The 14,030-nt window shown below is 43.5% G+C and overlaps 1 protein-coding gene across 5 annotated transcripts in view; it reads left to right on the forward strand.

Moving 5' to 3' along the window:
* gstz1 (glutathione S-transferase zeta 1) overlaps window positions 1–14,030 on the forward strand; it is a 53,685-nt gene that overhangs the window by 16,344 nt on the left and 23,311 nt on the right. For 2 of the 5 annotated variants that reach the window (XM_060828599.1, XM_060828600.1), the window contains exons 3-5: window positions 10,943–10,994; window positions 11,432–11,499; window positions 13,307–13,387. In XM_060828599.1, the coding sequence (XP_060684582.1) occupies window positions 10,943–10,994; window positions 11,432–11,499; window positions 13,307–13,387 (201 nt within the window). Of the gene's footprint in view, window positions 1–10,729; window positions 10,833–10,942; window positions 10,995–11,431; window positions 11,500–13,306; window positions 13,388–14,030 lie in introns of those variants that run through there. The other 3 variants (XM_060828598.1, XM_060828603.1, XM_060828601.1) reach the window with 3 other exon arrangements.

Raw genomic sequence — 14,030 nt, forward strand, 5'->3', positions numbered from 1 at the left:
TATCCCCCCTAGTCCAGGAACTCCCCACATACGTTTGAGACACCACCCATACCCTCCACCTCCTCCAAGACTTCCGTTTCCCCCGGCCCCCAATGCCTCATCTTCACCATGGATATCCAATCCCTCTAAACCTCGATCCGCCATGACCAGGGCCTCCAAGCCCTCCGTTTTTCCCTCTCCCGATGTCCCCAACAGTACCCTTCCACCGACACTCTCATTCGTTTGGCCGAACTGGTCCTCACCCTTAACAAATTCTTCCTTGAATCCTCCCACTTCCTCCAGATCAAAGGGGTAGCCATGGGCACACGTATGGGCCCCAGCTATGCCTGTCTGTTTGTTGGCTACATAGAACAGTCGATCTTCCTTAATTACACCGGCACCACTCCCCACCTCTTCCTCCGCTACATCGATGACTGCATTGGCGCCACATCGTGCTCCCGCGAGGAGGTTGAGCAATTCATCAACTTCACCAACACATTCCACCCTGACCTTAAATTTACCTGGACCACCTCTGACACCTCCCTCCCCTTCCTGGATCTCTCCATCTCCATTAATGATGATCAACTTGATACTGACATTTTTTACAAACCCACCAACTCCCACAGATACCTGGATTAAACTCTTCCCACCCTACATCTTGCAAAAATGCCATCCTGTATTCCCAATTCCTCCGCCTGTGCCGTATCTGCTCCCAGGAGGACCAGTTCCACCACAGAACACACCAGATGGCCTCCTTCAGAGACTGCAATTTCCCTTCCCACGTATTTAAAGATGCTCTCCAATGCATCTCGTCCACATCCCACACCTCCGCCCCTCAGACCCCACCCCTCCAACCGTAACAAGGACAGAACGCCCCGGTGCTCACCTTCCAACCTTCGCATAAACCAAATCATCTGCCAACATTTCCGCCACCTCCAAAAAACCCCACCACCAGGGATATATTTCCCTTCCCACCCCTTTCCGCCTTCCGCAAAGACTGTTCCCTCCATGACTACCTTGTCAGGTCCACGACCCCCTACAACCCACCCTCCCATCCTGGTACCTTGGCCTGTCACCGCAGGAATTGCAAAACCTGCGCCCACACCTCCTCCTTCACCTCCATCCAAGGTCCTAAAGGAGCCTTCCACATCCATCAAAGTTTTACATCCACCAATATCATTTATTGTATCCGTTGCTCCTGATGTGGTCTCCTCTACATTGGGGAGACTGGACGCCTCCTAGCAGAGCGCTTTAGGGAACATCTCCAGGACACCCGCACCAATCAACCACACCGCCCTATGGCCCAACATTTCAACTCCCCCTCCCACTCTGTCGAGGACATGGAGGTCCTGGGCCTCCTTCACCGCCGCTCCCTCACCACCCGACACCTGGAGGAAGAACGCCTCATCTTCCGCCTCGGAACACTTCAACCCCAGGGCATCAATGTGGACTTCAACAGTTTCCTCATTTCCCCCTCCCCCACCTCAGCCTAATTCCAAACTTCCAGCTCAGCACTGTCCCCATGACTTGTCCTACCTGCCTATCTTCTTTTCCACCTATCCACTCCACCCTCCTACCTGACTTATCACCTTCATCCCTTCCCCCATTCACCCATTGTACTCTATGCTATTTTCTCCCATCCCCACCCTCCTCTAGCTTATCTCTCCACCCTTCAGGTTCTCTGCCTTTATTCCTGATGAAGGGCTTTTGCCTGAAACATAGATTTTGCTGCTCCTCGGATGCTGCCTGAACTGCTGTGCTCTTCCAGCACCACTAATCAATTGTCTGGTCATATTAATATTTTCTAAGCGAATATTAAAACTTCATCTTTTCTAATAAATAGTTACTTGAGAAAGGGATTCGAGAAAAACAGAAAAAGCAGGAAACATTTAGAGCAAAACAGAGTAAACATTGAGACGTTATCTCAATTTTATTTTCTCTAGCAACAGTGTTTCCAGCATTTACAGTTTGATTCAGATGTCCAGCATCAGTAGTATTTTATTTTTTTGTTGGAGAGAAATATTTTAAACTATTTTCTTTTATCCCCAAATATGCAACTGTACTCAGACTGTCTCATTTAACACTTTATTGAAGAAAGGAAACAAAGGTGAACTTTGTAGGGTTTCCCTGAGATGAGTGGAGAAGGTTTCAATCCTCAAAACCTCAGTAGAAATCCTGGGGAAATTCTGAAAATAGTCAGATCATCTACTCTCAATTATCAGCAAAAACATTCCTGATTCAAAATAGAAATGTTAAGGCTCTGGAAATCCATTGGTAAGTGAAGGGTAACCAGCACAGAATTGTCAAAGGTAGCTTGCTCTTTAGAACATATAATGTTTGTTAGAAGTATTTGGTAATAGGAATGTAGTAAATGCCTTTACAAAACACATTGGATAAGATATCACGCATTCAGCTCGATGTGTGCGTATGCATATGCCTGATGTGGGAGGCAATGGGTAAAAAGTTGACCGGAAGTAGAATTATGTTAGGCAACTTAAGAACAAAACAGCTGGAAATGTTCAGGTCAGGCTCATCAACCTGAAATGTTAACTCTGTTTCTCACCACAGATGCCTCCAAACCTGCATATTTTCAGGCATTTTTTTTTGTTTCTATTTCCAGCATATGCAGTATTTTGCTTTAGTATCAGCTTAGTTTGTGTTGCTTGGGATTGAGAAGTGCTGAAGGTGGAGTGCTCCAGGGATTTGTGCTGATCTTTCATTCTTGGTATACGATGATTTTAATATAAAGATTATGTCATTTTTTTTATTTGTGGAACTAGATGGAAAAAGGGCTGTTTTCAAACCAGGAATTGAAAGATTTCAGAAAGAAAGTAGCCTGATATCCATTGAAAGTACTGTTTAAACAGCCATTGATACAAGCAACGGTAGGCGAGACTGGAGAGGAGCTGTAGCCAAGGGCATGTACAAATGGAGATTCAGCCAGCAGCAAATAGCTGATTGGTCGGTGGACTAGGGATCAGTTATCAATACTTACTACCAGCAGTTGTATGATTGGCTGAACTTCTGGGGTTGTGAACACCATTCCTGATGAAGGGCTTTTGCCCGAAACATCGATTTTCCTGCTCCTCGGATGCTGCCTGACCTGCTGTGCTTTTCCAGCATCACTCTAGTCGAGGCTCTGGTTTCCAGCATCTGCAGTAGTCACTTTTTGCCTATAAGCCATCAGATCTCCACCAACTCAGGAGCACTATCTGTGTTCATTTTCTTCAGCAGTTCTGATAAGTCTGCTACTTCTAAAAATCTTTAACCTTCGTACTGAATTGGAATAGCAGGGCATGATTTCTAAAATGCTACCCCAGTGGGGCATGACAGAGATGAATTGGACTTCTGCACGAACATCAATGTAAAAAAGGCACTTTGATGACTGGAATAAATATTGATGCAAAAGAAAAGATTAAGGTAAATAGTGAAATGCTGCATTAGTATTACTGGTTTAAGCACTTGGGAAAACATCTTGTCAGGAGATAGTGTCATAAAGAAGTTGGAACTACGGTCACAGTGGTAAAGAATGAATCACATAGATGTAAAGAATTGTTCAGCATATGTTGATCTGGAATGTCTTGTTGTGCAGAGCTGAAAAAATCCAGACAACTAAAAAAATGAATGTGAGAAGAGGCTCTGGTGATGGATAGAGTAAGTCAATTACAGAACACCAGTGCAATGCAGAAATTTTCAGAATGGTGGAAGTGGAAAGAATATTGCTGAATATCATCAAAAAATGTCAGTAAGGTTGGATTGGCCATTTTTAAGGCATGAGCAGTTGCTGAAGACAATGACTGAAGGAAGAGGAGCAGATGTACATCAAGCTGAAGAGATAGTTGATGTTAGACATCTTGAAAATGGGAGGGTCCTGCAAGCAACAAAAGGAAATTGCAAGATGTTGAGGCATGGAAAAATGAGCAGAGAGCCTGCTCTTCGGCAGATCACTACTGCTATAATAACCAGTTCTATCAGTTAGGAAGATTATATAAGATTTTAGGAATATGGAAAGATTATTGGGATGGGAAGATGGAGATCAGGGCATGGTTAGGAACATGGGACTGGGATATCATAGCAATTACAGAAACATGGCTCAAGGATGGGCAGGACTAATGTTCCAGGGTACAAATGCTACAGAAGGATAGAAAGGGAGGCAAGAGAGATGGGGGAGTGGCATTTTTAATAAGGGATAGCATTACAGCTGTGCAGAGGGAGGATATTCCCGGAAATACATCCAGGGAAGTTATTTGGGTGGAACTGAGAAATAAGAAAGGGATGATCACCTTATTGGGATTGTGTTATAGACCCCCCCTAATAGTCAGAGTGAAATTGAGAAACAAACTTGTAAGGAGACCTCAACTATCTGTAAGAATAATAGGGTAGTTATGGTAGGGGATTTTAACTTTCCAGACATTGACTGGGACTGCCATAGTGTTAAAAGTTTAGATGGAGAGGAATTTCTTAAGTGCATACAAGACAATTTTTTGATTCAGTGTGTGGATGTACCTACTAGAGAAGGTGCAAAACTTGACCTACTCTTTGGAGATGAGGCAGGGCAGGTGACTGAGGTGTCATTGGGGGAGCACTTTGGGACCAGCGACCAAAGTTCTATTAGTTTTAAAATCGTGAAGCAAAAGGATAGACCAGATCTAAAAGTTGAAGTTCTAAAATGGAGAAAGGCCGATTTTGATGGTATTAGGCAAGAACTTTTGAAAGCTGATTGGAGGCAGATGTTTGCAGGTAAAGGGACGGCTGGAAAATGGGAAGCCTTCAGAAATGAGATAACAAGAATCCAGAAAAAGTATATTCCTGTCAGGCTGAAAGGGAAGGCTGGTAGATGTAGGGAATGCTGGATGACTAAAGAAATTGAGGGTTTGATTAAGAAAAAGAAGGAAGCATATGTCAGGTATAGACAGGATAGATCGAGTGAATCCTTAGAAGAGTGTAAAGGAAGGAGAAATATACTTAAGAGGGAAATCAGGAGGGCATAAAGGGGACATGAGATAGCGTTGGCATATAGAATTAAGGAGAATCCAAAGGGTTTTTACAAATATATTAAGGACAAAAAGGTAACTAGGGAGAGAATAGGGCCCCTCAAAGATCAGCAAGGCGGCCTTTGTGTGGAGCCACAGAAAATGGGGGAGATACTAAATGAATATTTTGCATCAGTATTTACTGTGGAAAAGGAGATGGAAGATATAGACTGTAGGGAAATAGATGGTGACATCTTGCAAACTGTCCAGATTATAGAGGAGGAAGTGCTGGATGTCTTGAAACGGTTAAAGGTGGATAAATCCCCAGTACCTGATCAGGTATACCCTAGAACTCTGTGGTAAGCGAGAGAAGTGATTGCTGGGTCTCTTGCTGAGATATTTGTATCATCGATAGTCACAGGTGAGGTGCCGGAAGACTGAAAGTTGGCAAATGTGGTGCCACTGTTTAAAAAGGGTGGTAAAGACAAGCCAGGGAACTATAGATTGGTGAGCCTGACCTCGGTGATGGGCAAGTTGTTGGAGGGATTCCTGAGGGCAAGGACTGATGTACATGTATTTGGAAAGGCAAGGACTGATTAGGGATAGTCAACATGGCTTTGTGCATGGGAAATCATGTCTCACAAACTTAATTGAGTTTTTTGAAGAAGTAACAAAGAGGATTGATGAGGGCAGAGCAGATGTGATGTATATGGACTTCAGTAAGGCGTTCGACAAGGTTCCCCATGGGAGACTGATTAGCAAGGTTAGATCTCATGGACTACAGGGAGAACTAGCCATTTGGATACAGAACTGGCTGAAAGGTAGAAGACAAGAGGGTGGTGGTGGAGGGTTGTTTTTCAGACTGGAGGCCTGTGACCAGTGGAGTACCACAAGGATCGGTGCTGGGTCCTATAATTTTTGTCATTTACATAAATGATTTGAATGCAAGCATAAGAGGTACAGTTAGTAAGTTTGCAGATGACACCAAAATTGGAGGTGTAGTGGACAGCGAAGAGGGTTACCTCAGATTACAACAGGATCTGGACCAGATGGGCCAATGGGCTGAGAAGTGGCAGATGGAGTTTAATCCAGATCAATGCGAGGTGCTGCATTTTGGGAAAGGAAATCTTAGCAGGACTTATACACTTAATGGTAGGGTCCTTGGGAGTGTTGCTGAACAAAGAGACCTTGGAATGCAGGTTCATAGCACCTTGAAAGTGGAGTCGCAGGTAAATAACATAGCATAATGAAGAAGGCGTTTGGTATGCTTTCCTTTATTGGTCAGAGTATTGAGTACAGGAGTTGGGAGGGAAGCGGAAGCGGCAGATTCAAACCAGTATAAATTGCGGAGGAATCAGCACAGAAGCGCTTCACAGGAGGCTCCCAAGCACTGAAGATGTCACCTAGAAAGGGGACGAAACGTTTGCAACAAAAACTCCCAGCTCGGCGAACAGAACCACAACAATGAGCACCCGAGCTACAAATCTTCTCACAAACATTGGGAGGTCATGTTGCGGCTGTACAGGACACTGGTTAAGCCACTGTTGGAATATTGCATGCAATTCTGGTCTCCTTCCTATTGGAAAGATGTTATGAAATTTGAAAGGATTCAGAAAAGATTTACAAGGATGTTGCCAGGATTGGAGGATTTGAGCTATAGGGAGAGGCTGAACAGGGTAGGGCTGTTTTCCCTGGAGCATCAGGCTGAGGGGTGACATTATAAAGGTTTACAAAATTATGAGGGGCATGGATAGGATAAATACACAGTCTTTTCCCTGGGGTGGAGAGTTCAGAACTAGAGGGCATAGGTTTAGGGTGAGAGGGGAAAGATATAAAAGAGACCTAAGGGGCAACTTTTTCACGCAGAGGATGGTACGTGTACGGAATGAGCTGCCAGAGGCTGTGGTGGAGGCTGGTGCAATTACAACATTTAAGAGGCATTTGGATGGGTATATGAATAGGAAGGGTTTGGAGGGATATGGGCCGGGTGCTGGCAGGTGGGACTAGATTGGGTTGGAATATCTGGTCAGCGTGGACAGGTTGGACTGAAGGGTCTGTTTTTGTGGTGTACATCTCTGTAACTCTATAAAGTACAATTTAATGTGGGACAGTGAGAGTGATGCATATTGAGAGAAAATCCAAGAAATGGGACTTTGGACTTCGTGCAAAGTCTGAAGAATCAAAATATGAGAGTACTGGTAGGATCCTATATTAAAAGAAGAGCAGCATAATTGTGAGTTTTCTAAATGGGGCTAGAATAAAGAAGTAACTCTCTTAAATTTTCAAGTTAGATCATTGCCTGCAGTTATGGTCCTTGCAAGATCTTGGAGCTATAAAATACAATGCATGCCAATCAATCCCCTGTGATAGGGCAATTCTTTTGAAGGATGTATGGAATTAGTCTCACTCATTAATTTTTTCCCATAACCCTGCAATTCTTTCTTTTTGAGGAGACAGTATATCCAGTTTTCTTTGAAAGTCATAATTGAATCTGCATCCACCACCTTTTTCTAGAAGGCATTCTGATTACAGCAACAAGCTGTGCAAAACCGAATTCTCCCAATTTCCTGTTGGCTTTTTTTGCTGATTACGATATATGTGTGTTCTCTTGACATTTATGTAATGGAAACAAATTCTCCTTGTTTATTCCCATCATGTTGAATTCCTGTATTAAATCTTCATCAACTTTCCTTGCTCCAAGACAATATCCCCAGCTTCTCCTGCATCTCGACTAGGAAAGGGCAATGAATCCATAGGGAGTGAGACAGTGGGATTAGTTTCGGATTGTTATAACGAACAACTAGCACTAGAAGGATTGACATAATGCTTCTTTTTGTGAAACCTCTGATTTATTATTCCACTATTATTCAACAAAATCCGAGGTACTGGGTTGACCTTCGTACAGTTGACAGAATTATTTTTTCTTGGGCATACATTCTAGTTAGTGACTTTATACAATGCGCTAAGGGGCTCAAGTGGAAGACTTATGTTAATGGCAGTACCTGTCATCTGCAGATTAGTAGACAACTTCAAGAATGGAAATGCACAGGAGACTGTCAGCATCTGACAAAGGAAAAATTGAATTCATGTCATGGATGGGAACTTTGCCAGAATTTGGTTGTCTCTCCAACTGTTTCTGCAAAGTGCCTGTGAAGCATTTAACATCTGTGAAATAGCTGAAGGGCCTTTCTTGGATTGCATTTAATTCAGGGCTCTAGAAGGATAAATTTCCTCCTGGGCAGGTGCAGTGTACCCTGGGCTAAAAAGTGGGAGAGGATGCCAATGAGTGACTAAATGTTAGAATACCAGTACAGCAAGTAACTAGGCAAGTTAATCATGTTATTGTATATTGCAAGAGATTTAAATTCAAGGTTAGGATGGTTATGTTTCAGTTAAAAAGGAGGTTAGATTAGATTAGATTCCCTAGTGTGGAAACCAGCCCTTCAGCCCAACAAGACCACACCGACCCTCCAAAGAGTAACCCACCCAGACCCATTTCCCTCTGACTAATGCACCTAACACTTTGGGCAATTTAGCATGGCAAATTCACCTGACCTGCACATCTTTGGACTGTGGGAGGAAACCGGAGCACCTGGAGGAAACCCACGCAGACACGGGGAGAATGTGCAAACTCCACACAGACAGTCGCCTGAGGCGGGAATTCAACCCGGGTCTCTGGTGCTGTGAGGCCTTTAAGACCACACCTAGAGCACTGCATACAATATTGGCTGCCTTATTTAAGAAAAGATTTGAATGTGCTGGAAGCAGTTCAGGGAAGGTTTACCAGATTAATAGCTGTAATAGCTGAGATGTCTTTTATGATTTCTTGTTGTCCACTTTATGAAATAAGTGTTGTATCGTGTCACTACCTCCAGCTACATCTTCAAACACAAAAAAAAACAAAATACAGAATGTAAAGGCAGCAAAAACAAAGAAACAAAGAAAGTGTTCAACTTTATAATCCTTCATACTAAGTGCTCCACCATGGGCCTGGTGGCCAGACATGAGTCACTTCACTGCACCGCCGTCACTGCAATGAAGGTTTGTCACTTTTTGTTGTCATTGTCACCTCCACTGACATCCTCACTACTATGCGTCTTGGTGACCTTTGCCAATGCAGCTTCCATTGAGTACCACCCCAACCCAAACTACTCTGCCGCTAGCGTGAGTCTGCTTTGGGCCCACTCTGCCAGTGCAGCCGCTGCGGATGCTGCCGGGTCTCGTATTAGGCCCAAACTCTCCTCTGCTACCTCCATGAATCTGCAGATGCCGCCCAGAACCCACACTTACCTCCACCGAGGTAGCCATGAGATCAAAGCTAGGACCACTTCATCAGTGCAGGAGCCTGAACAGGCCTGTACAGGCTGGACTTATATCCACTGGAGTTGAGAAGAGTAATGGTGACTTGATTTAAACATATGAAACTCTGAGGGATGTCGACATGGTAGATGTGGAGAAGATGTTTCCTGTTGTGAGAGAATCGAGAACTAGGGAAACTGTTTAAAATTCAGGGGTCACCATTGAAACAGATGAGAATTTTTCCTTGAGATTCACGAATTTTTGCTTCCAGTACCTTCTGAAGAAGAGAGTTTGAATCCTTCTGTGTTTTTAAGGCAGAGGTTGGTAGATTCTTGATGAGCAAAGGGGTGAAATGTGATTGGGATTAGGAATGTGAAGTAATCAGTGCAGGTAGGATCTTATTAAATGGTGGGAGGAGAGGCCTCAAAGTGTTCAATGGCCTACTCCTCATTATTCAAAGACAAATAGGAACAGACAGTTAATGCTGGCCTGCCAGTGATGCCCATATCCCATGAGTGAATAAAAACAAATGGTGTATGATTATTAAAATAGTTTGCAAAGACTTCCATCCCTTGAGTTTAGAAGATTAAGGGATGTTTTGATCAAAATGTTTAAAATGTCAAAAGCATTTGATAATGGATGTATAGAAGCTACTATCTCCAGGGAAGAATTCATGATGAGGGGACCGATGTTCAAAGCACAGCTGGACCATCGACTCTGCAAATGTCAGTGTGCAGCTTTTCATTAAGGCTAGTGGATATCTAGAGCACTTTCCCTCGAAGGCTGTGGATGCTGGGAGTCACTTGGAGCTCTCAGCTCTGAGAACAACAGATAATTGTCTGGTAAAGAGTGTCGTGTTGAGGAGTATTGTGTAAAGGTCATTGGACTTGAGCTCCATTATGATCTGCATTGAGCAGGTTCAAGGAGCTGAATGGCTCCTCCTTCTATTCCCATGTTTCTCTTAAACTAGACATGGCACCATTTTAGACTTCCTCTTTTCAGATTCTGTGAATGTGTCTTTAAAGCAAATGCCTAACTTTTAAGATCTCGAACGGGGAGGGGTTTGTTAGCTCAATCATTAGTGAACATGCTTTTTGCAATCTGGTTAAATGTGACCTGGCCAATTTAAAAGAGTAAAAATGATAGAATTGAGTGGCAGGCTAACAGTACCACAGGGTGGGTTTGAGCGGAGGGAGATGTCATACACACTTGAGAATAAAAGAATGATGGTAAGGAAACGGCTTTAAACTTTCCGTATTCCTTGAACCAGGAGTCTAGCCCCTGTTATTACTCTAACCTGGTCATATACAGTATTCCTGTGTGTAAAAATACACAAATTCCATTTGACCTTCAGCCTGGGAGGAGAGGGAGGTTTGATAATCGACAGAGATGTGGAGGAAGAGTCGTTTGAGGTGGTTTATAAATCTCCAAATCATGTTTATTATTGGCTTATTTTCGTGTCCGAACCCCCCTCCCCCTTTTTGATTTTGGCTGTGGAGTCATATTTGTCGGTTTAAGAGGGCGGAGAATTGACGGCCAGGCGCTGGGGTCGGAGCAGGAAACATGGCCTCGTCTCCTAAGGTTAGTATCGGGAGAGGAGCAGCAGTATAACACTGAGGGCCAGACAGCGCCGTCAGGCTGGGAACGTTGTGTTCATGAATGTGATTTTTAATTGTTGTTTCTTTCGCCAGCCTGTGTTATACACATACTTCAGGAGTTCCTGTTCATGGAGAGTGCGAATTGGTGAGTAGCTGACCACTGAAACGTTGGGAAATTCTAGCATTGCGTTCTCTCGGCTTTGGCAGAGATTAAGTTTGCGCAGTCTGTTTACTGCGTGTTTATAGGGGCCTTGTGGCTCAGCGATAGTATCTCTACCCTTGGTTTAAGTCCCAGCTCCTTCAGGCGTATGTCTGAACAGAATCAAAAGCAGAGTATGCTGGAGAAACTCTGCACGTCTGGCAGAGAAAGCAGTGTTAACGTGTCGGATCCGGTTTCTCTCCGCAGATGGTGTCAGACCTATTGAGTTTCTCCAAGTTCTGTATCTGAGCAGGTTGATTAAAAACATATTCTATATGATCATCTTTGATTTTACTCAGCGGCGAGGCACACTGTGAGAGTTTTCCTATTTGTTTACATTTAAGACTTGGTAAAACCTTTCTCCCATCTCTGTGATCACACAGCTCTGGCTTTCAAGGGAGTCGCATATGACCAGGTAGCTGTCAATCTGATCAAAGACGGAGGCCAGCAGGTATATTTCCAGCCTTTTCCACATCTGTCCTTGTCATGTTTGTGAGCCATTACATTATACCCCATTCCCATCCCTGAGAATTTTTCCCCTTTTTTGTCAATTGTCATTTTTAGCTGCACAAACTCCCTTACTGTCCAAGCTGTGGAACACCCATTTTCTAAATAAGGTAGGAGTGACAGAGCCTGTCACCTACGGTAGTTCCCCCCTCCCTGTACTCACAGGGGATACCTTCCAAGACCTACCATGGAAGCAGAAACCGCAAACCAATTCATTTTGAGGGGAAATTTACCTTCCCAGCAGCTCCTGGTGCCTGGTTCCAGAAGGTTCCCTATAATATGTTTGGGCTGCAGTAAACTGTGGGTAACTGTAACCATGGGGAAATGATTCTGCAGATACGGCAGTCGACCTGTATTGTTTGTGGGACAGAAAGTAGTGTACGGTTTGCCTATCTGGGAGTTAAACTTACAAATCCATTTGGCTACCTGAGCCTGCTCCAGCATTCAGTAAGATCATGGTTGATCTGATTACTCTACATTCCCACCTACCACCAATAACCATTCACCCAGAACAGCATAAGAACTAGGAACAGGCCACCCGGGTGTTTTCCTATCTTCCTGGTGGTGGAAACTGAATAAAGATTTGTGCACTTTGTGTCTCTCACTGTGTCTCACACCTGCACACACACACTATGGGTGCTGGGAAAAATATAAGCACTACTGCAGTTAGGTGGTAGTGCGGGGGGGGGGGGGAAATTAGTTTTTTTAAAAAAAAACAGGAGTGTAGGGCACTGCTTGTCACTGGACCACTCTGGTGTTCTCCCCTTACTTGAGCTGGATAAGAAAAAAAAGAACTAGGAACAAGCCACCCGGGTGTTTTCCTATCTTCCTGGTGGTGGAAGTTGAATAAAGATTCGTGCACTTTGTGTCTCTGTGTTTTACACCTGTACGCACACACCATGGGTGCCGGGGAAAATAAGCACTGCCGCAGTTAAGCGGTAGTATGGGGGTTAATTAAAAATAAACAGGAGTGTCAGGGGTTCTACTCACTCTGTGAAAATAAAGAAAAAGAACTAGGAACAGGAGTAGGCCATCTGGCCCTTAAAGCCTGTTCCGCCATTCAGTAAGATCATGGCTGACCTTTTCATGGCCTCAGCTCCACTTAATCGGACTCTCACCGTATCCGTTAATTCCTTTGTTGTTCAAAAAAAAACTACCTTACCTTTAAAAATGTTCACTGAAGTAGTGTCAACTACTTCACTGGGCAAGGACTTCCATAGATTTACAACCCTCTGGGTAAAGAAATTCCTTCTCAATTCAGTAAAATTTACCCTTTAGCTAATTAAAAATATATTTACTTCTGCCTAAAAAATATTCAAACACTGTGCTACAAGAGAGTCCAAAAATGTTTAGACCTCAGTGAAAATTCTCTTCTCTCTTAAATGGTTACTTTTAAAGTGACCCCTCGTTCTCTATCCTCTGCACAAGAGGAAGCACCCTCTCCACATTTACCCTGCCAAGATCCTTCAAGATTTTATATTTCAGTCAAGCAACCTGTTTCTTGTCTAAACTGGATAGAAGCCTAGACTGTCAAAGCTTTCTTCATAAGAACAACTTATTCACTCCAGCTAATAGTCTGGGAAGCCTTCTCTAAATGCCCTCTTTGAGTTAGGAGACTATAGTCTGTTATCAGCTTTTATCTGCAGCCAAATCCTAACATTGTCCTGTGGAATTAGAAGTGCATTGGGAGTGTTACACTGTTAGATAATCTTTTAAATTCCATGTTAATCTGAACCTCACCATCTCTGCAGCATGTTGATTCATTCAAGACCATCAATCCCATGAAACAAGTTCCAGCTCTCGCTATCGATGGCATTGTCCTCTCCCAGTCCGTAAGTTTGTTTGTTATGTGATGGGAAAGGGAAGAGGGGAGATTGTTTTCTGTTACTGATTGACGTTTTTCAGTGGAAATGAGATCAGAATTCCAAGGTCTGTTTTCTGGCTGTGTAAATATTTAATTTGTAATCTGACATGACTTGCACTCACCAAAAATTGTGAATCCAAGTTAATTCTGTGGTAGAAGGTGGAATGTGCTGCCTGAGAGGGTGGTGGAGGCAGGTTCTCACAATGTTTAAGAAGCATCTGGATGAGCACTTGAAATACCCAGATGTAATGGTTGTGGACTAAGTGCAGGTAAATAGGATTAATGTAGTTTGGTGTTTATAAGTTGGTATAGACATGGGCCATGAAGGGCCTGTTTCTATGCTGTATGACTATCTGACCAAGGTTTATGACGATTGAGCCTTGAGCCTTGAACCTCTCAAATGGCATAGGTGCACTAATTACTTCTGACTTCCAGCAATTTTTGTGATGTAGACAAATGTTAATGGCCAGTTTGACCACACCAAGTGACATATTTGAATCATAGAATCTTACAGCTCATTGGGAGTCCATTGTGTCTCTTCAAAAATTGTGCACTTCTTTTCCACTCCCTGCTCTTCCTCAGAACCCATCAAATTTGTCACCTTGTTTATC

This window comes from Hemiscyllium ocellatum, chromosome 8 (genome assembly GCF_020745735.1).
Source record: "Hemiscyllium ocellatum isolate sHemOce1 chromosome 8, sHemOce1.pat.X.cur, whole genome shotgun sequence".
NCBI classification, from domain to species: domain Eukaryota; kingdom Metazoa; phylum Chordata; class Chondrichthyes; order Orectolobiformes; family Hemiscylliidae; genus Hemiscyllium; species Hemiscyllium ocellatum.